Source organism: Bufo gargarizans, chromosome 4 (genome assembly GCF_014858855.1).
Source record: "Bufo gargarizans isolate SCDJY-AF-19 chromosome 4, ASM1485885v1, whole genome shotgun sequence".
NCBI lineage: Eukaryota > Metazoa > Chordata > Amphibia > Anura > Bufonidae > Bufo > Bufo gargarizans.
Genome location: NC_058083.1, coordinates 124,708,465 through 124,730,593, shown reverse-complemented (window position 1 = coordinate 124,730,593; position 22,129 = coordinate 124,708,465). Strand labels below are relative to the sequence as shown.

The 22,129-nt window shown below is 44.5% G+C and overlaps 1 protein-coding gene across 1 annotated transcript in view; it reads left to right on the top strand.

Annotated features, from left to right (window-relative positions):
- The window catches only part of HPS3 (HPS3 biogenesis of lysosomal organelles complex 2 subunit 1), a 69,662-nt gene that overhangs the window by 5,194 nt on the left and 42,339 nt on the right, over positions 1-22,129 (top strand). Inside the window, exons 4-8 of the mRNA XM_044290986.1 lie at positions 3,881-4,061; positions 9,505-9,590; positions 10,880-11,078; positions 12,313-12,394; positions 20,740-20,894. Coding sequence (XP_044146921.1) covers positions 3,881-4,061; positions 9,505-9,590; positions 10,880-11,078; positions 12,313-12,394; positions 20,740-20,894 — 703 coding nt within the window. The remainder of the gene's footprint in view (positions 1-3,880; positions 4,062-9,504; positions 9,591-10,879; positions 11,079-12,312; positions 12,395-20,739; positions 20,895-22,129) is intronic.

Sequence of the window (22,129 nt, the reverse complement as noted above, 5' to 3'; positions counted from 1 at the left end):
CGTTTACAGACTGTATACAGAATCATTCATTTCAATGGATCCGAAAAAAAACGGAAGATACTCGGTGTTCGTTCCGTTTCTGTATGTCCGTAGTTTCGCTCTGGAAAAAAAATAGAACATGTCCTATTATTGTCCGCATTATGGACAAGGATAGGACTGTTCTATTAGGGGCCAGCTGTTCCGTCGTGTGCAAGAGGCCTAAGGGTAACTTCTGCTTCTAAAGAGCAATGTCTCCTGACATGTCTGTTTTAGGAAAATCTTGTATTCCAAATTAAGAAACAAATCTGTAGTTCCTTAAACAATGCAATGTGCGGTTCCTCTGTTATTCCTTCTGAAAATGAATGAGTAAGTTGACAGCTGGGTGTTACCATTCAATAGGATGTGTCCCTACTTATGCGGACGCTCTCAGCAGTGATTGGACAATGTCAGACAGTGTAGGACAAAGGGAATGGTAATACCCAGTTGTAAATGTATTCATACTGTATGTTTCCAGGAGGAATAGCCGAGGGACAGTAGTACATTTGTAGGTTCCAAAAAGTAAGATGCTCAAGTATTATTTTATGGGAAATTTACTAAAACACTGAAAAATGTCAGGATAATTGACACATTCCCTTACATTATGGAATTGTAATTGTACCAAGTACCTTTCAACAGTAAATTACCTTTCTCATATCATTGGCGGACACAGGACCGTGGGTATAGCTTGCTGCTGCCACTAGGAGGCGACACTAGGCTGAAAGCTGTTAGCTCCTCCCCTGCAGGCTATACCCCCTCCAGCCTGGGGAGAGCATATCAGTTTTTAGCTTAGTGTCGTAGGAGGCAGACCTCCCTGCTTAGCAGGGTAGCTCTTTTTATTTTATTTTTCAATATTTTTATAGGTTTCATGGATGGGGCACAGATTCGCATGGCGTTCTAACTGTTCGTCATGGCCCTCTTTAGGTGCACGGACGCTCTGTTTGTAATCTCGGAAGGTCCTCATAGAGGTTTGGCGGCCTCCAAGGTAACTATTGCTGGTGAATTAGGTCGGCCATTGCCGAGGCCTATCGCTCTAGGGACAATGCACCTCCTCCTGGGATCACGGCTCACTCTACCAGAGCGGTCGGGGCTTCTTGGGCGCACCTCCACCACGCTTCTGCGTCTCAATTGTGTAAGGCGGCGACTTCGAGTGCATTCTTTAGCCTCGGCGGATGCTTCTCTCGGCCACAGAGTCTTGCAGAGACCGCAGTGTAGTGACTTCAATGAGGGAGTTAGTTTCTGGGGGTTGTTTTTCCCGTCCCGGGGACTGCTTTAGGATGTCCCACAGTCCTGTGTCCCCCAATGATATGAGCGAGAAAACAAGATTTTTGTGAACTCACCTGTAAAATCTCTATCTCGCTTTATTAATTGGGGGACACAGCACCCACCCAATGTTCTTTATACGGCAAGTGGGGTCCAGGTTTTGCCAGTTGGGACCTTGTTTTGGTTCGGTCTTACGGCAGTGTGCCTTTCTTGTTGGTTTTTAGTTTAATTCTGCTTCTCCTACTGCTGGAGCACAAACTGACATTATCTCTCCAGGCTGGAGAGGGTATAGCCTGCAGGGGAAGATCTAACAGCTTTCAGCCTAGTGTCGCCTCCTAGTGGCAGCAGCAAGCTATACCAACTGTCCTGTGTCCCCCAATGATATGAGTGAGAAAGAGATTTTACGGGTGAGTTCACAAAAATCTTGTTTTCTATGTAAACCCTAGGCCAGGGATCAGCCATCTCCAGCACGCCAGCTGTCAAAGTACAACTCCTATCATGCACACTTGCTTGTCTCTTCTTGGAACTCCCATAGACGTGAATGGAGCATGCTGGGAGTTGTAGTCCCACAATATCTGGAGTGCCAGAGGTTAACCCTGCCCTAAACATTTTGTTTGTGGCCCTCCAATAAGACATAGCAATGACCAACCCCACAAGTTAGGGTGGGTTCACATCACGTTTTTCCCGTCCGTTTAACATATACAAAAATAACGTATACGTTAAATGGATGCCTCAGACTGGTGCCATACAGTGGCCCCCGTTCACCATAGAGTTCCATGGTAAAAAAAAAAAAAGTATAAGTTTACCATTGTAATGCACTGAACAAAAATATAAACGCAACACTTTCGGTTTTGATCCCATTTTGCATGAGCTGAACTCAAAGATCTGAAATATTTTCTACATACACAAAAGACCCATTACTCTCAAATATTGCTCACAAATCTGTGCCACTTCTTTGCCGAGATAATCCATCCCACCTCACAGGTGTGGCATATCAAGGTGCTGATTAGACAGCATGAATATTGCACAGGTGTGCCTTAGACTGCCCACAATAAAAGACCACTCTGAAATGTGCACAGTTTAGCCTTACTGGGGGGGTGGTCAGAAAACCGGGTCAGTATCTGTTGTGGCCACCATTTGCCTCACGCAGTGCAACACATCTCCGTCACATAGAGTTGATCAGGTTGTTGATTGTGGCCTGTGGAATGTCCACTCCTCTTCAATAGCTGTGCGAAGTTGCAGAATATTGGCAGGAACTGGAACACGCTGTCATATACGCCGATCCAGAGCATCCCAAACATGCTCAATGGGTGACATGTCCGGTGAGTATTCCAGCCATGCAAGAACTGGGATGTTTTCAGCTTCCAGGAATTGTGTACAGATCCTTGCAATATGGGGCCATGCATTATCATGCTGCAACATGAGGCGATGGTCGTGGATGAATGGCACAACAATGGGCCTCAGGATCTCTTCACGGTATCTCTGTGCATTCAAAATGCCATCAATAAGATTGACCTGTGTTCGTTGTCCATAACATATGCCTGCCCATACTATAACCCCACCGCCACCATGGGCCACTCGATCCACAACATTGACATCAGCAAACCGCTCACCCACATGACCCCACACACGCTGTCTGCCATCTGCCCTGAGCAGTGAAAACCGGGACTCATCCATGAACAGAACGCCTCTCCAATGTGCCAGACGAATATGAGCATTTGCCCACTCAAGTCGGTTACGACGACGAACTGCAGTCAGGTCCAGACCCCGCTGAGGACGACGAGCATGCAGATGAGCTTCCCTGAGACGGTTTCTGACAGTTTGTGCAGAAATTCTTTGGTTATACAAACAGATTGTTGCTGCAGCTGTCCGGGTGGCTGGTCTCAGACAATCATGGAGGTGAACATGGCGGATGTGGAGGTCCTGGGCTGGTGTGGTTACACGTGGTCTGCGGTTGTGAGGCCGGTTGGATGTACTGCCAAATTCTCTGAAAACGCCTTTGGAGATGGCTTATGATAGAGAAATTAACATTCATTGCACGGGCAACAGCTCTGGTAGACATTCTTGTAGTCAGCATGCCAATTGCACGCTCTGTTAAACATTGCGACATCTGTGGCATTGTGCTGTGTGATCAAACTGCATATTTCAGAGTGGTCTTTTATTGTGGGCAGTCTAAGGCACACCTGTGCAATATTCATGCTGTCTAATCAGCACCTTGATATTCCACACCTGTGGTGGGACGGATTATCTCGGCAAAGAAGAAGTGCTCACTAACACAGAGTAATGGGTCTTTTGTGAATGTAGAAAATGTTTCAGATCTTTGAGTTCAGCTCATGCAAAATGGGAGCAAAACCGAAAACGTTTATATTTTTGTTCAGTGTAAATACATATCCTTGTTTTTTGCTTTTTTTGTTTACCAGACTCTGCAGGATACATGAATGTCGTGTGCTGCGTCTTTCTATTCATTTTTTCTAGCGTATACGTCAAACGGAGGCATAAAACGTGATGTGAACCCACCCATAGCCCCTATATCTAGCTCCTAGTTGTCTGCCCAGCTCCTGACATTTGCCATCCTGGTGGTAACTTTCCTTCCTTTTTCCAGGCAGTAAGCATGGACTTGTGGTGGCGGCGTCCCATCCCTTAGAGTGTGACGACTTTGTCATGTGTCAGAGGCCTGTGGAGCTTGTCGGAGAGGACTGCGAGTCTTGCAGCATAGTAGTGACCCCAGAGTCAACAGGACTGTCCATGGATGCACAGAGCCACGTGAATTATATGTTGTACAGGTAACACAGCCGACCTTACCCCTTTTATCACTGAGCTTTCAATCCAGATTATCGGCCACAGCAAAATTTTACCTTTTAGAATGATAAATAATGACACATAGCGGTTTGAAGTCTGGTTCAGTAGTGTGTGTCATATACAGTACAGACCAAAAGTTTGGACACACCTTCTCATTCAAAGAGTTTTCTTTATTTTCATGACTATGAAAATTGTAGATTCACACTGAAGGCATCAAAACTATGAATTAACACATGTGGAATTATATACATAACAAAAAAGTGTGAAACAACTGAAAATATGTCATATTCTAGGTTCTTCAAAGTAGCCACCTTTTGCTTTGATTACTGCTTTGCACACTCTTGGCATTCTCTTGATGACCTTCAAGAGGTAGTCACCTGAAATGGTCTTCCAACAGTCTTGAAGGAGTTCCCAGGGATGCTTAGCACTTGTTGGCCCTTTTGCCTTCACTCTGCGGTCCAGCTCACCCCAAACCATCTCGATTGGGTTCAGGTCCGGTGACTGTGGAGGCCAGGTCATCTGGCGCAGCACCCCATCACTCTCCTTCATGGTCAAATAGTCCTTACACAGCCTGGAGGTGTGTTTGGGGTCATTGTCCCGTTGAAAAATAAATTATGGTCCAACTAAACGCAAACCGGATGGAATAGCATGCCGCTGCAAGATGCTGTGGTAGCCATGCTGGTTCAGTATGCCTTCAATTTTGAATAAATCCCCAACAGTGTCACCAGCAAAGCACCCCCACACCATCACACCTCCTCCTCCATGCTTCACGGTGGGAACCAGGCATGTAGAGTCCATCCATTCACCTTTTCTACGTCGCACAAAGACACGGTGGTTGGAACCAAAGATCTCAAATTTGGACTCATCAGACCAAAGCACAGATTTCCACTGGTCTAATGTCCATTCCTTCTTTAGCCCAAACAAGTCTCTTCTGCTTGTTGCCTGTCCTTAGCAGTGGTTTCCTAGCAGATATTCTACCATGAAGGCCTGATTCACACAGTCTCCTCTTAACAGTTGTTCTAGAGATGTGTCTGCTGCTAGAACTCTGTGTGGCATTGACCTGGTCTCTAATCTGAGCTGCTGTTAACCTGCGATTTCTGAGGCTGGTGACTCGGATGAACTTATCCTCCGCAGCAGAGGTGACTCTTGGTCTTCCTTTCCTGGGGCGGTCCGCATGTGAGCCAGTTTTTTTTGTAGTGCTTGATGGTTTTTGTGACTGCACTTGGGGACACTTTCAAAGTTTTCCCAATTTTTCGGACTGACTGACCTTCATTTCTTAAAGTAATGATGGCCACTCGTTTTTCTTTACTTAGCTGCTTTTTTCTTGCCATAATACAAATTCTAACAGTCCATTCAGTAGGACTATCAGCTGTGTATCCACCTGACTTCTCCACAACGCAACTGATGGTCCCAACCCCATTTATAAGGCAAGAAATCCCACTTATTAAACCTGATAGGGCACACCTGTGAAGTGAAAACCATTTCAGGTGACTACCTCTTGAAGGTCATCAAGAGAATGCCAAGAGTGTGCAAAGCAGTAATCAAAGCAAAAGGTGGCTACTTTAAAGAACCTAGAATATTACATATTTTCAGTTGTTTCACACTTTTTTGTTATGTATATAATTTCACATGTGTTAATTCATAGTTTTGATGCCTTCAGTGTGAATCTACAATTTTTATAGTCATGAAAATAAAGAAAACTCTTTGAATGAGAAGGTGTGTCCAAACTTTTGGTCTGTACTGTACGTATAAAAAAAAATTGCCCCCTACTTACTGTGTGTTGTAGCGTCCCCCTCCCCTACTTAGAAGCAGCGAATTAACCATTCTGTAGGGCAGTCCGATATATAGCATACAGAGTGATAGGACATGTACATCTTATTCTAGACATAATAGAGTACAACTGAAAACTATGCGCTGGTAGTATTGGGACTGATGAGTATTTTTGCTGAATATTAATTATTAAAGGGGTTGTGCCATAAACTACTTTTCACTCTAAAGTGTATTTCCATCAACTACTGTAGTTCCCATTTCTCCTTGATTAGTTTATTTTTTTCACATTTTCCTCATTTGCAGTTTTCTCTTATCCCCCATGCTTGAATCCCACTTCCTGGTTATCGTGTGTCTGCTGTCCCATCATGCCGCAGGTTAGTGGGATGTGTCCTGACATCAGCAGGTCATGTGACACTAACCACACCCCTTGTTCTTACCAGTGACCCTTCCTATTTCCTCCATTACAATGCTCCAATGCAGGACGTAACCTACGGCAACTGAATATCAAAACAGATTTGTTTGGGGAAAGTGATGCAACGGCAATATCTGTTGGGGGCACAACCCCTTTAATTGTGCAGATTTATTTTTGGCCTGTAGGAATTCTTTATAAATGAATGGTGACCACACGGTGCAGATTTACTAATCCTAAAGATGGCGTAAACCTAGTCGGGCTGCCTAGACCTGCACCATGTTTATCACAGGGGCTCAGGCTGTATGATAATTCTGGTGCAGGGGTAGACTCTATAGTTCAACTCTATTCCAGTTATTTGTGACCCAATATTACGACTTGTCAAGCAATTTTGCTGCAAAATCTTAGGTCAAGCCCCCTTTCCCATTAAGCCACACTCCTCCTCGAGTAATGGAATTGTCCAGCCGTTAATATTGGTGACCTGTCGTCAGGATTGGTCATCAATATCTGATCGGCGGGGGTCCGATTAGCTGTGAGATGAGGAGGCGGTGCTCCATGTGAGCGCCGCTTCCTGGTCTTCACACTACGCCTCATCTCCTGTGGATCAGCAGCGCATTGTAATAAAAGTACTCGCTCCATTCATGTGAGTGGAGCGAGTACTTGTATAACACGGCACTTCCAAGACTAACTACAATGTAATGAAGAGTGTCGGACCCACACCGATCAGATATTGACGACCTAGCCTGACGATAGGTCATCAATATTAACAGCTGGACAACCCCTTTAAGTCACCCGCCTCAGCAAGCTAGGTGAAATAAATTCTTCTGTAAAACTAGATGCAACACATGAGCCCAAAAATGCATTGGGTGTATACGGTTACAGTACTTTCACATAGAATGGTCTTTCCTGGGCTATTGAAAAGCAATTGGCAGGAAGATCCAACTAATCATTATGAACATTTAATTGGTAAAACAACAGCGTTACTGAGGTGCCTGCACTGATTGGCCGTCTAGTAGGGCCTCCATACAGTACGGTGCTCTTTACTTGTGCCAGGATGAGCTGCTCCTCTGGAAACCACGTGAAGACGGCTCCATTTAATTTTTCTGGTACATTGTGCTATACGGTAGCCTGATGAAACTCTGATCTTCATCATAGGAAGGGATTTACAGCTTCCATCAGCTATTTCTGTGATTAGTAGGGAATTGCTTTATCTGTGTTGATTCCTAGATGGAAGTACTGTAGACATGCCCAGAATAGCCCCATCTACCTGGTCCAAGAGTCACCCTTATGACATGGTGCGTTGTCCTGCTGAAAGGGTCCTCCTGCCATGAAGGGATGAACTTGGTTGGCCACAATGCTTACTGTCCAAGCGTCCATCCACAGGTATCAGAGGATCCTAGATGTACCAAGAAACCCTTCCTCCCACCATTAGTCCATCTCCACCGGTCTGACAGGAAAGGTTTATCATTTAATGCAGTTTGTGCCAAATTCTGACCCACCAGTTTTTGGACTCTTGCCCCCTGGAGCCTTGCCTTTCTGTTTCCCTTAGGCCTCTTTCACACTGGCGTGTGCGCCCCGTTGCTGTATTGTGGACCGCATTTGCGGAACCGCAATACACGGTTGCCATTCCATGGGCATTCCACATCACGATGCGGACCCATTCACTTCAGTAGGTCCACAAATCCGGAGATGTGGAATGGTGCGGAACGGAACCCTACGGAAGCACTACGGAGTGCTTCTGTGGGGTTTCGTCCCGTACTTCCGTTCCGCAAAAGATAGGACATGTCCTATCTTTTTGCAGAGCGGCCGGATCGCGGACCCATTCAAGTGATCCGCTGCGGCTGCCCCACGGACTGTGCTCGTGTACTGCGGCCCGCGTTTTGCGGCCCGCAATACGGCAACGGGCCGCACGCCAGTGTGAAAGAGGCCTTAAAGGGGTTGTCTCACTTCAGCAAATAGCATTCATTATGTAGAGGAAGTTAATACAAGGCACGTACTAATGTATTGTAATTGTCTGTATTGCTTCCTTTGCTGGCTGGCTTCTTTTTTTCCATCATATTATGCACTGCTTGTTTGCATGGTTACGACCAGCCTGCAATCCATCAGTGGTGGTCGTGCCTGCACACAATAGGAAAAAGCACTGGTCTCTCTGGTGGCTCGGCCCATGGGACCGCACATACCGTAGGCTAGTGCTTTTTCCTTTTGTGTGCAAGTGCGACCACCACTAATGGATTGCAGGGTGGTCGAAACCATGGAAACAAATGTCACGGAAAAAAGAATAGAGCCAGCAAAGGAAACAATATGGACAATCACAATACATTAGTAAGTGCCTTGTATTAACTTTCTCTACATGATAAATGCTATTTGCTGATGTAAGACATCCCCTTCAAACCACAATGGCCATGCTGTTATTGCCCATACGGGCTAAGGAATGACTGGTTGTCTATTTGGACACGTTAGTTGGAGCACCAGCCGTGCATTTAGTGACAGTTTGCAGGCAATTTGCTTGCTTGTTCATCAGAATGATTCTTGACGTCCTCCTCTGACCCCCTTTCGTCAGCCAGTTGCTTACGTCCACGGGATCCCCTTTTGCTGGATGTTTTTCCTCATTCACACCATTCTCTGCGTACTCCTGACACCACTGCAAGAGAAAACTCCACAAGGTTGTCAGTTTTTGAGGTACTGGCCACAGCTAGTCTAGCATCGATGACTATGCCTTGTTCAAAGTCTCTCAGAACATAGGGGGTCATTTACTATCAGATATATACGCCAGTTGCGGCTCAAAGATTATTTGCGCCACAATCTATGACTTTTCTCCGCTCATGCCAGGTCTAAAAAAGGTGTTGTGGCTTGGGCGGGGAAGGGGACAGAGCTGCAGGCCCGTCTTATTTATTGTTTTCTACGCCTGTTTTAGACCTAGAAAATGGTCTAAATGTAAGACAGCAAGGGAGCTGGTTTACATCTAGACAGGCGGTGGATGCGCCAAAGTTATGTAGAGGCTGGCACCTCTACATAACTTTGACAGATACAACGCAAGGGGTTATTTAGACCAGCGTCTAAAACGCTGGTCGTAATAGCTGACCCCCCATAATTTTCCCCACATAGAAACTGGTTCATGGAAAAATTGCTCATTTCATTTTATGCTTCAGTATAGGGTCACGGTGTCTCATAAGTCGCCATTCAGTGTATGTGTACAGATCATTTTACCATAAAAAGCCATTTATTTTTAACCTTTCTTTTTTATCTAGGAGGTTTTCGCCAGACTTTACTGATGGATTCAGTGTGGAAAGCACAAGGTTACATTCTCTGCAGCTGCTACCTATGTATAAGACAGGTATAGAAAAATTGAATGCTTCAGTAAAAATACTCTGCCGTCAGTATTATGTGCAGTAGATGTAGGGTTTTTGGGCTCCAAAATTGTCAAGCACTGGAGCCCAGAAGAAGAGGGGACGCCCGTGATCAGCAGTAATAATTATCTCTCCTCTGTTTTAGAGGAGACATAATGATTTTGTCCAGCAGGGGGCAGCCTCACACAGTACTGCTGTCTGGACCTGGAGAGCAGCAGTAGAGGAGGGGAGGTCTGCAACCAGAAGAAGTGGCGGCACTAGTGAAGTCATCCTCTATGGCGCTGCACAGTTTCAGCAGTTTATTTTCCGCTGGAGGAACAAGGGGCTGAGAATGGGCATCCTGTTCCGTAGCATACAGTGAAGATAGGGGTGTTACATTATATCATTAAGGGGTTTTCTAGTCCAGGTGAATAAAGTGGTTGCAGAATAGGTGAAAATAACTAAGCGGATATTACTATTAACTAAGCCTACCTTCACATCTGCGTTGTGAAATCTCACAGGGTATACCGGCAGACGAACAGCCTGCTGGAGTTCACCGTTTCCAGCATAGCCAGACAATGCCGCACACCGCCAGATCCCCATTGACTACAATGGGAACCGTCCACTTTCCGCCATAATGCCAGTCGTGCATTCATTTTGTGTCTGGCTGAAAGCCGGCATTTATGCCCAGATTCCTGTTGGATACCATTGTAGTCAGTAGGGATCCGGTGCTGCGCGGCATTATCAGGCTATGCCTGTCAGATTTCACAACGCAGATCGTTGGATCGATGGAAAGAAAAAAACTATTTTGTAAGTTTTTAAAAGTATTCAAACATAACAAAACGCTATATAAATGCAGTATCATTGTAATTGTAATGACCCAAGAATAAAGGTAATGTGTCATTTTTATCACTGTGAATGCGGTACAAACAAAACCAATAAACCATGGTGGGATTGCTTTTTTTTCCCCAATTCCAGCCCATTTCGAATTTTTATGGACTATTAAATGGTGTGATTAAGAGCACAACTTGTCCCGTAAAAAATACAGCCCTCATACAGCTATGTGAACGAGAAAATAAAAAGGTTATGGATCTGGGAATGCAGAGAATAAAGAGCAAAAACACGGAAAATGACTGCGGCGGGCGGGGGTTAACTGCTGGAATGCCAGTATGTTATTAATGGTTGGTTTAGTAACTTTACTGCAGAACCATTGGTTGGATTACATGTTATTAACCCATCATATTCCTGGGGTCTAGTGACTAGAACTTGGCTGCCCTAATTATCTTCCTCCTTTTAGGAAATCACATTCTCGCTACAGACGCCAAACTCACAACTTCTCAGAAGGAAGTTTCGAGCCTGTTTTGTTTCTTCTCGATGCCGCACGCTGGCTTTTTGTACACTCTGGTCAATGCTGTGGAGCTGATATCGGTCTACCAGTATCCGGAAAGGTCACAGCAGGCAGTTCTGACTCCTCAGTTCCTCCATGTCATTACCAGGTACAGTACCATGTTAAAGCACTTACCTCCTTTCCAGTTTCTGATAAAGGTACCCATACACCTTCAGTAGCTGTTAGCCGAGTGTGTGTGTATTCAGTGGGCAACTCCTGGCACCTGAAGAGACCGCAGTGCTGGTATGAGCGCTGCGATCTCTTCACTGTGTGCCTGCTAGCCATTGGCATTGCAGCAGTGAGCAGTGTATTTACAACTCCACCATTCACTCCAATGGGGAGGAACAGTTGTTACACTATATGGGGATGCCACAGGCTGTGGTGTCCTCTTCCATCACATTTCCATTGCCTCTTGATGGCAACAACATTGTACCATACTGTTTTATTCTAGCTGGTAAAAAAGCAAAAAATCAGAACACCGTTGAATTCATGCCAAAAGGATCCATTAGAATCCATTACAGAGCATATGTGTGAGCATTGCTGAGGGTATACCGGGTGGCTCTTAAAGGTTAAAGTGTGAGCATGGCCTGACATAAGCCATAATTAAAGGGCATCTGTCTTGGTCCCATGTTCATATGTGCCCGCATTACTGATAAAAATGATGTTTTAATATATACAATTGAGTCTTTAAGAGCAATGGGGATGTTGCCGTTACACCTAGAGGCTCAGCTCTCTCTGCAACTGAATGACGTTTAAACTGGCCTGGTTCTGTCAATCAAACTGGAGAGAGCAGGGCCTCCAGGTGTAATGGCAACACCTCCTCCTAGAGGCTCATTTACTTATATTAAAACATCATTTTTCCCAGCAATGCAGGCACATATGAACATGGGACCAACACAAATGCCTTCAACTGCCAAGTGCACATCTAACAGGTCAGCCAGTTTCAAAAAGCTATGTACACCTTTGAGGGCCATTTTTTTTTATTAGTATATTGTACTCATTTTGATCTAAAAATCTTTTTTCTCATTTTTGATCTAAAAATCTTTTTTCTGTAAAAAGGTGAGATGCTATACTAGCAGGATCTGAATTCTCTCTCTGCTCTGGCTCCTTATTTCTGATCTCTGACCTTATAGTTTACAGACAAGGGTTATTAGATGACCGGCACAACGTGACAGACAGCTAGATAGGCAGTTAATCCTTTGTGACAGAACAGCTCAATATTTTTAATAAAGACCAATTGAATAACATGATTAAAATCTAAAGATGTTATTTTCCTGTATTATTATGTCCCCACCTCCCAGTCACTAATGAAGAATATTCATTTCTAACTTCCCTTTTTACAGTAACAACCTGCAGTGTTTCACTGTGAGATGCAGTGCAGCCGCAGCTCGGGAAGAGGATCCCTATATAGACACAACTATGAAGGTATATGTCCACATTAAATGAGAGACTTCTAAGTGTCTACAAAGTATTTTTGCTTGAAATCCAGAATTTTCATGACTATGAGATTTAATATATAACTGGAATCATAATGTTCATTTCTTATTAGATGAGTTTAGTGTGAATGCGGGTGAAGGGGAAGGGTGTGAGAAACCAGGATTCTACACTTCTACAACAGTTCTTATGGTGAAGAAGGCTGGATGATCCTGGAGACTTAACTTCTCCAGACAAAGGCAGTGCCCCTTGTCTTTTGAGGGGATTTTACATGGAACAGTCTTTCCCCTTATTTTTTTCATCATGCCATTTATATGTTTATATAAGCTTATCATATCTCTCCTTTAGAGGCCTCTTCTCAAGACTAAATAAATGTAACTCTTTACTTCTTTTAATCCATCTCTCTGTGCCCATTTTTAGTTTGGTTGCTCTTCTTTGTACTTTTACCAGCTCCAGGGCATCCTTTGTAGGGACTGGTGCTCAGACCTGTATATTCCAGATGAGGCCGCACCAAAGCTTTGTAACGTCCTAATAATACATCCTTGTCCCGCGAGTCCAGGCCCATATTTACATATGAAAACATTTTTTTAGCGCCAACTAGTTCTGCAGCACTTTATAGAGATTATCTTCAGTTGCATTATCATCCCCAGTGGGGCTCCCAAACTCAATTGCCTATCAATATGTCATTTGGGGGGGTGGAACACATGCAAACACGGGGAAAACATACAGGAGATTTATCAAAACTGGTGTAAAGGAAAACTGTCTTAGTTGCCCATAGCAACCAATCAGATTCCACCTTTCAATTTGCAAAGGAGCTCTGGAAAACAAAAGTTGGAATCTGGTTGCTATGGGCAACTAAACCAGTTTTCCTTTTCACCAGTTTTGATAAATCTCCCTCACTCCATGCAGATGTTCCCTTGGTTATAATTAAACCTAGTACCCCAGCACTGCACAGCATCAGTGCTATCCACTGACCCAGAGGTATTAGTCTCACGGTGAGAAGAAGCGTTAAAAGAATATACTTTTATTAGGTTCAAAAATAAAACAAAAAAAGGGGAAAAGTGTATTAAAATCCCTGAAACAAGGTATAACAAATACATGAACAAACGCTTGATGGCTAATGGCGACAAAGGTAAGACACAGGATTATAATCATATAAGTCGTGTCTTATTTATTGACCCTAAGAAGCCTTTCTATAACAGGGGGTGGTGGGAAATCCAGACCCTCGACACATATCTAATAAATAAGATTGTGCCGAGAGGACTCAGGATCCCACTATTCCTCGCTGCACGGTTGAGATCTCCTGAATTTATTAAGAAATGGGGACCGAATCTATTGAGTCTTCCCTTTGCCATATGGGTTTATTGTTAGAGGAGGATAAATCCCTCTTTGATAAGAGTACAACTGCCCTTCAGAAGCAAACTGAAGCCATACAGAAATTCTCTACCCAGGAAGAGTTTGTTCGTAAAGAACAGGCATTAGAACAGGCAATTCAAAAGTATACTGCACAGTTGAAAGAAAGAAAGCATTCACAGTCTCCTAGAGACATCACTGACTTCAGGGAGGGTCGCCTCTTTGATTACAAAGCCAAACCTGCAAAAGGATTAGAGGCAGACACTGAACCTTCTTCTTTGGAAGGAGAAACTGACACTGAGCCTATACGTGCTACACAGCACCCTAGACTACCATCTTCTAGGGGTCACCAACAAAGGGTAAATGAACAAGGGGAAGAGGAACACCCTCCAGGGGAGGTTTTTTAGGCCAGGAGTCCCCCATTTCCACATACCTTCTAAAGGGGAAAGGAAGAATCCCCAATAATGTGTCCCATAGCACCTTTATCAACTGGTGGGTCATGTGATGACCTACAAATTGTGAATCTGTCTGACAGGGTGCTTTCTGACGCTGAGTTAAGTGTCCTTAAAAAGGGTCTTTCATTTGTTCCCACTCACTCCTTTGACTTGTTTGGGTGGGTGAAGGACCTTAACCTTTTTGTTAGAAAATTAGGAAGTGGAAGAAGCGCTTCATAAATAATAATAGGCGTCAATGTGCGGAACTGGGCATAGATGTTGTTGATTTGGGAGATGTGAGGAACTTAGTTGATCTTTTGCGTGAGAATGAAAGAGCCCCTGCGGAAGGACATTTTACGTTCATAAAAAATCACTCACATTTGAACCCTCCAGTCAATGACACCACCCCGATGGATGTTTTTCTTAAATTGGTGGTGGATGAATTCTAACAACTAGAAGGCTTCAAAGGTTACAATAACATAACGGAGGAGGAAGTAGAGGACCTTTTATCGCTGGAGAGGGATACATCCATAGTGATTAAGGCAGCAGACAAAGGCAGTAATATTGTGGTGATTGGATATGAACAGTATCTCAAAATGTGTCTAGAGATTCTGAAAGACAGAAAATGTTATGCAGTGCTTTCGGGTAATCCTACTGATCAGTATCTGATGGCGCTGAAAAACATTCTCACACTTAATGACACTTAATCTCATCACCAAGTTAGAATATCAGGCCCTACTACCAGTCCTCAATTAGCCTGTTTCTATAGTCTGCCTAAAATTCTGAGGGGCTACACCCCCTCAAGGGCAGGCCTATTGTTTCAGGTACCCATAGTCTGAACCATCAAGTTAGCACCTATGTAAATGTTATTCTCAGACCATTTGTTCTGTCCCTGCTCTCCTATGTGAGGGACTCAATGGAGATTGTCAACAAAATGAATGGCCTCTACGTCGAGGAGAACACACTACTGGCCAGCCTTGACGTAAAGGTCCTCTATAGCTCCATCCCTCACAAGGAGGGCTTGAGAGCAGTAAATTACTTTCTGCAGGAACGTGGCAGGGAGTTTGTACCCCATAATGATTTTGTCATCAGTTTCCTAAGATTTATTTTACATCATAATGTATTTCTCTTCAATCGCCGCTTCTACCACCAGCTCAGGGGCGTGGCCATAGGGAGTCCATGCGTGCCATCTTATGCCAACTTATACCTGGGCTGGTGAAAAAAAGAGGTGGTGTTTGGAGATGATCTTGCAGCATGGTCTTCCAACATCTCGATGTGGCTCAGATACATCGATGATGTTTTGATTTTTTTGGACAGGTACGGTGAATGAATTTAATGAATTTGTGAAGGCCCTTAATATCAATAACTGTGGCCTTTTCTTCACATTCAAGATAAATCCGGCGCAAATAACTTTTCTTGATCTTACCATCACGAAGGCGGATGACGGCAAGATTCTTACGAGTCTTTTCCGTAAGCAGACTGCTACCAACAGTTTTCTGCACTGGGAGAGCAGTCACCCCCTCCCTCCCAAGAGAGGGATACCTAAGGGGCAGTATCTCTGTGTTCGCCAAAACTGTTCTACCATCTTAGATTTTCAAGTCAAAGCGAGAGACCTTGAGAAAAGATTTCTCAGAGGTGGCTATCCTCGTAGGGTGCTCACTTCTGCATACCAACATTTGCTGGCTTCTACACGCGAGTCTCTTCTCAACCCCAGAAATAAACATGTGGGTGAGGAACAGATTCGCTTAACAGCAACATCTGACGCTGCCAACAAGCTGGTATACAACATCCTTTGTAAACATTGGGATGGTTTAAAAAAAAAAATAATAAATGGATTAACATATTGAGCATCTGGTGGGTAATCGTCCAGCCATTACTTATCGCACGGGTCGTAATCTGAAGGATCGCCTGGTCCACAGTTTTTTTTTTTTTTTTTTTTTTTTTTTGACCCAACGTACAAGCACCTGGCTGGATAATTCGTCTCTAGGGACTTTCCGCTGCAGTGGCTGTGTGGCATTTGATTCCATAAAGCCTGGGTATACTTTTACCAGCACAACCACCTCTAAGTCCGATACCATCAGATGTTTTGTCAACTGTAGGTTGTCCGGCCCCGTTTATCTAGGCACATGTATTTGTTGCCTACAGTACGTCGGTAAAACCATACTCGAATTCCGCCGTAGAATTGGCGAGCATCTGAATGATATTAGGAAAAATGCAGACACCTCTATTGTACGCCACATCAATATGCATCATTCTGGGGAAGTTCGTTCCATTGTTTCTCAGGGTATTGAGATAGTACGAGCATCGCCAAGGGGAGGGGATTTTGATCAACGGGTTCTCCAAAAAGAGGCCCAGTGGATTTTTAGGTTAGGCACGGTCCGCCCCCTTGGACTAAATGATCATATGTCTTATGCCTGTTTTATTAATTGAATTATGTTTGGTCTATATGCAGTTCAAACCTCCTCTTTCCACATTGTGCTGCCCTGCCTGATACAGCTGGGTTTTAATTACCTTATCCTGATATTGTCTGTTGATATTTAGCCCCATTTATATATGTACAGTGTATAGTTTTCCTCTAAAGGGATGTGATTGCAACACTGTCTTATTTGTGACACAACGCTGCTTTATGTAATATACACCTCTGGTTGTTATTTTCATTCCATCTTATGTGAATCTTATCGCTGTTTCCTATGGCTGAGACTTAGCTGTGCCCCGTTCCCTCGTTTTTGATCCACTTCTGTTTTGCACCTTTTGCCTTAGTTCTACCTCACAGGTTTTTTTTTTTTGCTTTCCTCTGGATCAACTTGCAGGATAACAGGCTGAACTGGATGGACAAATGTCTTTTTTCGGCCTTATGTACTATGTTACTATGTACTATGTAACCCTCCTTAATCCGTTTGTTCAGAGGGAGGGCGAGCGACTAAGGCTACTTTCACACTAGCGTTCGGGCGGATCCGTTCTGAACGGATCCGCTCATAATAATGCAGACGGAGGCTCCGTTCAGAACGGATCCGTCTGCATTATTTTTAGCATAGAACAGCTAAGTGTGAAAATAGCCTAGTACGGATCCGTCCAGACTTTCAATGTAAAGTCAATGGGGGACGGATCCGCTTGAAGATTGAGCCACATTGTGGCATCTTCAAACGGATCCGTCCCCATTGACTTACATTGAAAGTCTGGACGGATCCGCACGCCTCCGCACGGCCAGGCGGACACCCGAACGCTGCAAGCAGCGTTCAGCTGTCCGCCTGTCCGTGCGGAGGCGAGCGGAACGGAGGCTGAACGCCGCCAGACTGATGCAGTCTGAGCGGATCCGCCTCCATTCAGACTGCATCAGGGCTGGACGGCTGCGTTCGGGTCCGCTCGTGAGCTCCTTCAAACGGAGCTCACGAGCGGACCAGCGAACGCTAGTGTGAAAGCAGCCTTATCATGTCAGACTAGTGTTAGCCGGGGAGCTGACGAGCGGCTGGTTCCGCCTCCCCGTGCTCACATTGGCTAGGTGTTGGTCTCGCCTCCCAGGGGCGTGTTCTTTCCCTATTTATACCGGCACTTCGGGCGGCCGCTTCATGGCCGCCCAGCGCCAGATTCGCTGCCACACACCATCAGTGTGGCGACGTCTTTGCTATAATTCTCCACGAGCATGTGCTCCTGATGATTCCTATATAAAATGTGTCGAGCCTGACCAACGACGCTATGTGTGGAAGTTCTAGCTAGTTAAGGTTAGGCAGTTGGGGTTGATATTTTCCTGGTCAGTTACAGCTTTGAATCGGCTGTCGATCCGGGATTAGACTATTTCATGAATGATAGTGCCCTTGAAGCTGGACTTACCTCAGCCTAAGTGGGTCACTTGTTTTCCCCCATACTCTCATATACGGCCTACTATTGTTATATATTGTAGGTCCGCACGGTTTATTTCCTGGATCAGGTGACACTTATGTAGCCACCAACAGGATAAGACATCCACTAATATAACTGTGCGGGTCATACGATACTTGATTGGCTTTATTGTTATAGAAAGTCTTTTTAGGGTCATTAAATAAGACACGACTTACAGTATATGGTTATAGTCCTCTGTCTTACCTTTGGCGCCATTAGCCATCAAGCGTTTGTTGTTTGTTCATGTATTTGTTATACCTTGTTTTAAATACACTTTCCCCCTTTTTTTGTTTTATTTTTGAACCTAATAAAAGTATATTCTTTTAGGGTACTTTCACACTTGAGTTGTTTGATTCCGGCAGGCAGTTCCGTTGCCTGAACTGACTGCCTGATCAGGCAAACTGTATGCAAACGGATGTCATTTTTTTCTGACTGATCAGGCATTTTTCAGACTGATCAGGATCCTGATCAGTCAGAAAAATGCATTGCTATACCGGATCCGTTTTTCCGGTGTCATCAGGCAAAACGGATCAGTTTTTTTTTCTTCTCATTTTTAAAGGTCTGCGCATGCGCAGACCGGAAGGACGGATCCGGCATTTTGAATGCCGGATCCGGCACTAATACATTCCTATGGAAAAAAATGCTGGATCCTGCATTCAGGCAAGTCTTCAGTTTTTTTCACCGGAGATAAAACCGTAGCATGCTACGGTTTTCTCTTTTGCCTGATCAGTCAAAATGACTGAACTGAAGACATCCTGATGCATCCTGAACGGATTACTCTCCATTCAGAATGCATAGGGATATGCCTGATCAGTTCTTTTCCAGTATAGAGCCCCTATGCCGGAAAAAAAAACCGCTAATGTGAAAGTAGCCTTAACGCCTCTTCTCACTGTGAGACTATTAGCCATATAAGAGATGTATATCGCCTTGATCTTTTAGTATAGTGAATCAATTAAAGAGGCGTTCCATTTAGATTGTTATCCTCTATCCACAGGATAGGGGATAAGTATTAGATCGGTGGAGGTCCTACTGCTGGGACCCTCACAATCATGAGAATGGGGGGCCTGTACTCCCTACAGCCCCCTTGAAATGATTGGAGCAGCCGGTCAGGCATGTGTGTAGCCACTCTTTTCATTTCTATGCGAATACCCGAGCGCTGTACTCAGCTATGTCTGGAGCTCCCATAGAAATGAATGGAGCAGCTATGTGTGTGACCAGCCACTTCATTTCAGGGGGGTGCAGGGGGTACTGGGCCCCTGTTCTCGTGATCAGTGGGGGTCCCAGCAGTAGGAAGTTTCCGCCCGGCAGTGTGTTATTGAAAACAAGAGACCTTGCCCTGCGCGATCTAGCTCCGATGCTAGCCTCAGGGGGGCTACCTGGGTGAAAATAAGGGTATGTCCAGGTTCAGCTCTGAACCCGGACAACCCCTTTAAGCCATACATTATAAGCATGTCAAATTATACTTCAAATGCCACTTTAATAGTGAAATGGTTGACATATCACATGCCATATGTAGAACTGGACGTACCAATGCGTTTTTTCTAATATGTGTATGTCTTTGACTGAAGACATTACTTTGCGAACATGCACAGAGAGAGCTGCAACAGCAACTTATCAAAATGGTGCAGTATATTAAGGAGAAGTCCTATTCAGTGCTGCTGCCATAAATCACATCCTCCCTGCTGTACTGTCTATTCAGAAAATGCAGGAAGGATATGGGTGCTTCCATATGGCAGCTCTAGATAAGTTCTTAAATATATATTTAAACATTTAGATATTATTTCACCTGAAATCTTGTATACAGACCTAAGCAGGCCATACATCTTCAAAAGCATCCTACAAATTCTCATTCATTCTTCCTGCCTGAGTGCCCCCCCCCCCCCCCCCCCAAATACACATGCACACTCGGCTCAGTATGGCTAGAGGGGAGTAAGCCTTTGCACAACACCTGGTAGTGAATCATCTGCCTTTATGTTGGATTTTAATAGCAGCTGTCTATTCCACTTACCTAGAGTGTTTTAAGTATGCACTTTCCTTTTTCACAGCATCACTGCATCCTGGCAGGATGTTTACATGCAGAGCTTCCTGTTTTCTTCAGCTTCCTGCTTTGTTTTCTAACCAATCCCAGTATGCTTTGCTCCTCCAGCCGTGCTGTTTCTTCCTCAGTATTTACGCCCGCTACACCTTCCCTTTCAATGTTAACTAGGCAGCGCAAGTCCTGTAAAACATTGCAGAGCAAAGCATGCTAGTTTGGTTAGCAAACCCAGCAGGAAGCCAAGGAAAACAGGAAGTTCTGCATGTAAACATCCTGCCAGGATTCAGTGATTCTGAGAAAAGGGGATGGAAAGTGAGATAAAAAAACAAGTATATGGTGCAAAAATATGCAGTGTTTAGGGTACTCTAAGCCAGTGTTTCCCAACTAGTGTGCCTCCAGCTGTTGCAAAACTACACCTCCCAGCATGCCCGCACAGTCAAACGCTGTCCGGGCATGCTGGGAGTTGTAGTTTTGCAACAGCTGGAGGCACGCTGGTTGGGAAACACTGCTCTAAGCAGATAAAAAAATTATTATGAAACTGGAGAACCCCTTTAATCATATTACATTTTTACCATATCACGTATGCTATTTTGATTATTGCTCTCTGTTCAGTGACATTTTCCCTTTTTCTTTTCCAGACTTGTCCACCGGTATCGCTTGATGTCTGTACATTACGCATGCAGCTGTTTATTGGATTAAAAGCCATTCAGCACTTTAATAACTACATAATCATCTTGACTAAAGCAGATGTTGAGGACGTGGCAAATAAGACAAGAAATACTAAAAGCTCAGCGTACGTTTTTAAAGCATGCACTGTAGGGCTGAAACAATTACTCAATTGAATCGAGTAATTCGACAAAAAAATCCTCGATGGAAACTTTTTGCATCGAGGATTCGTTTGTATCATGTGACCACGGAGCGGGAGTGAAGTGATTGCTATTACTTACAGCTCCGTGGTCACCTGCCGGCCAGTACCGCGCTGCACTGGATCCTGACACATCGTCAGGTCATAGTGCACGTAAGCGCGCACTGTGACCCGACGCTGTGTGAAGTCAGGATCCAGTGCAGCGCGCGGAGAAGAAGAGGAAGGAGCTGTGGAGCGGCGCCCCTACAGGAAAGGTAAGTATTTTTTTCACTGGCGCTGGGGACCTGGCACTGAAGGGGGACAGCCGGCAATGGATGGCATGGAGGGACAGATGGGAGTGGGGCACATGGAGGGGCTGACTGATGCCAGTGGGGGACATGGAGGGGCTGATCTGATGACACTGGGGGACATGGAGGGGCTGATCTGATGGCACTGGGGGACATGGAGGGGCTGATCTGATGGCACTGGGGGATATGGAGGGGCTGATCTGATGGCACTGGGGGATAGTGGAGCTGATGGCACTGGGGTAACTGATGTACTTAGGCTGATCGCACGGGGGCGAAGGTTGTTAGGGACTGATGGCAGGGGGTCTGATGAGTTTTTATAATGGAAAACAGTCTATTAATTCATTTTTTCTTATTAGATTACTCGATTAATCGTAAAAAATAATCAATAGACTACTCGATTACTGAAATAATCGTTCACTGCAGCCCTAATGCACTGTACTATAAAAGTGATCATGAATAATAATGTACTTATGTTTTCCATGTATTGTTTCCATATGTTTAGTGTAATCTATCAATTTATTTCGCATATTCATTTTTGTTATATTTTATCCATAAAAAAAATGATTTCTTATTGGTTTTATTCATTTTTCCCCACAGTATAGAGAGTTTTCATAGTGTAGTTTTAAATGTGTATATGTAATACTTTCTTACTACATATGTAGAAAAATACTTGTTTTGGTAGCCACCTCGAATGGGAAGTGAATAGGGAGGACTTAGCCAGCACTGTTGGAGGGAGCAATATTAAACAGCCTCTGATAGGTTCTACAGAAGGTTATCGGTGACTCTTTCAGTGTACATTTGAGTGAGGTTGCACCTTCCTCTCTTAGGCTACTTTCACACTAGCGTTCGTCGGTCCGCTCGTGAGCTCCGTTTGAA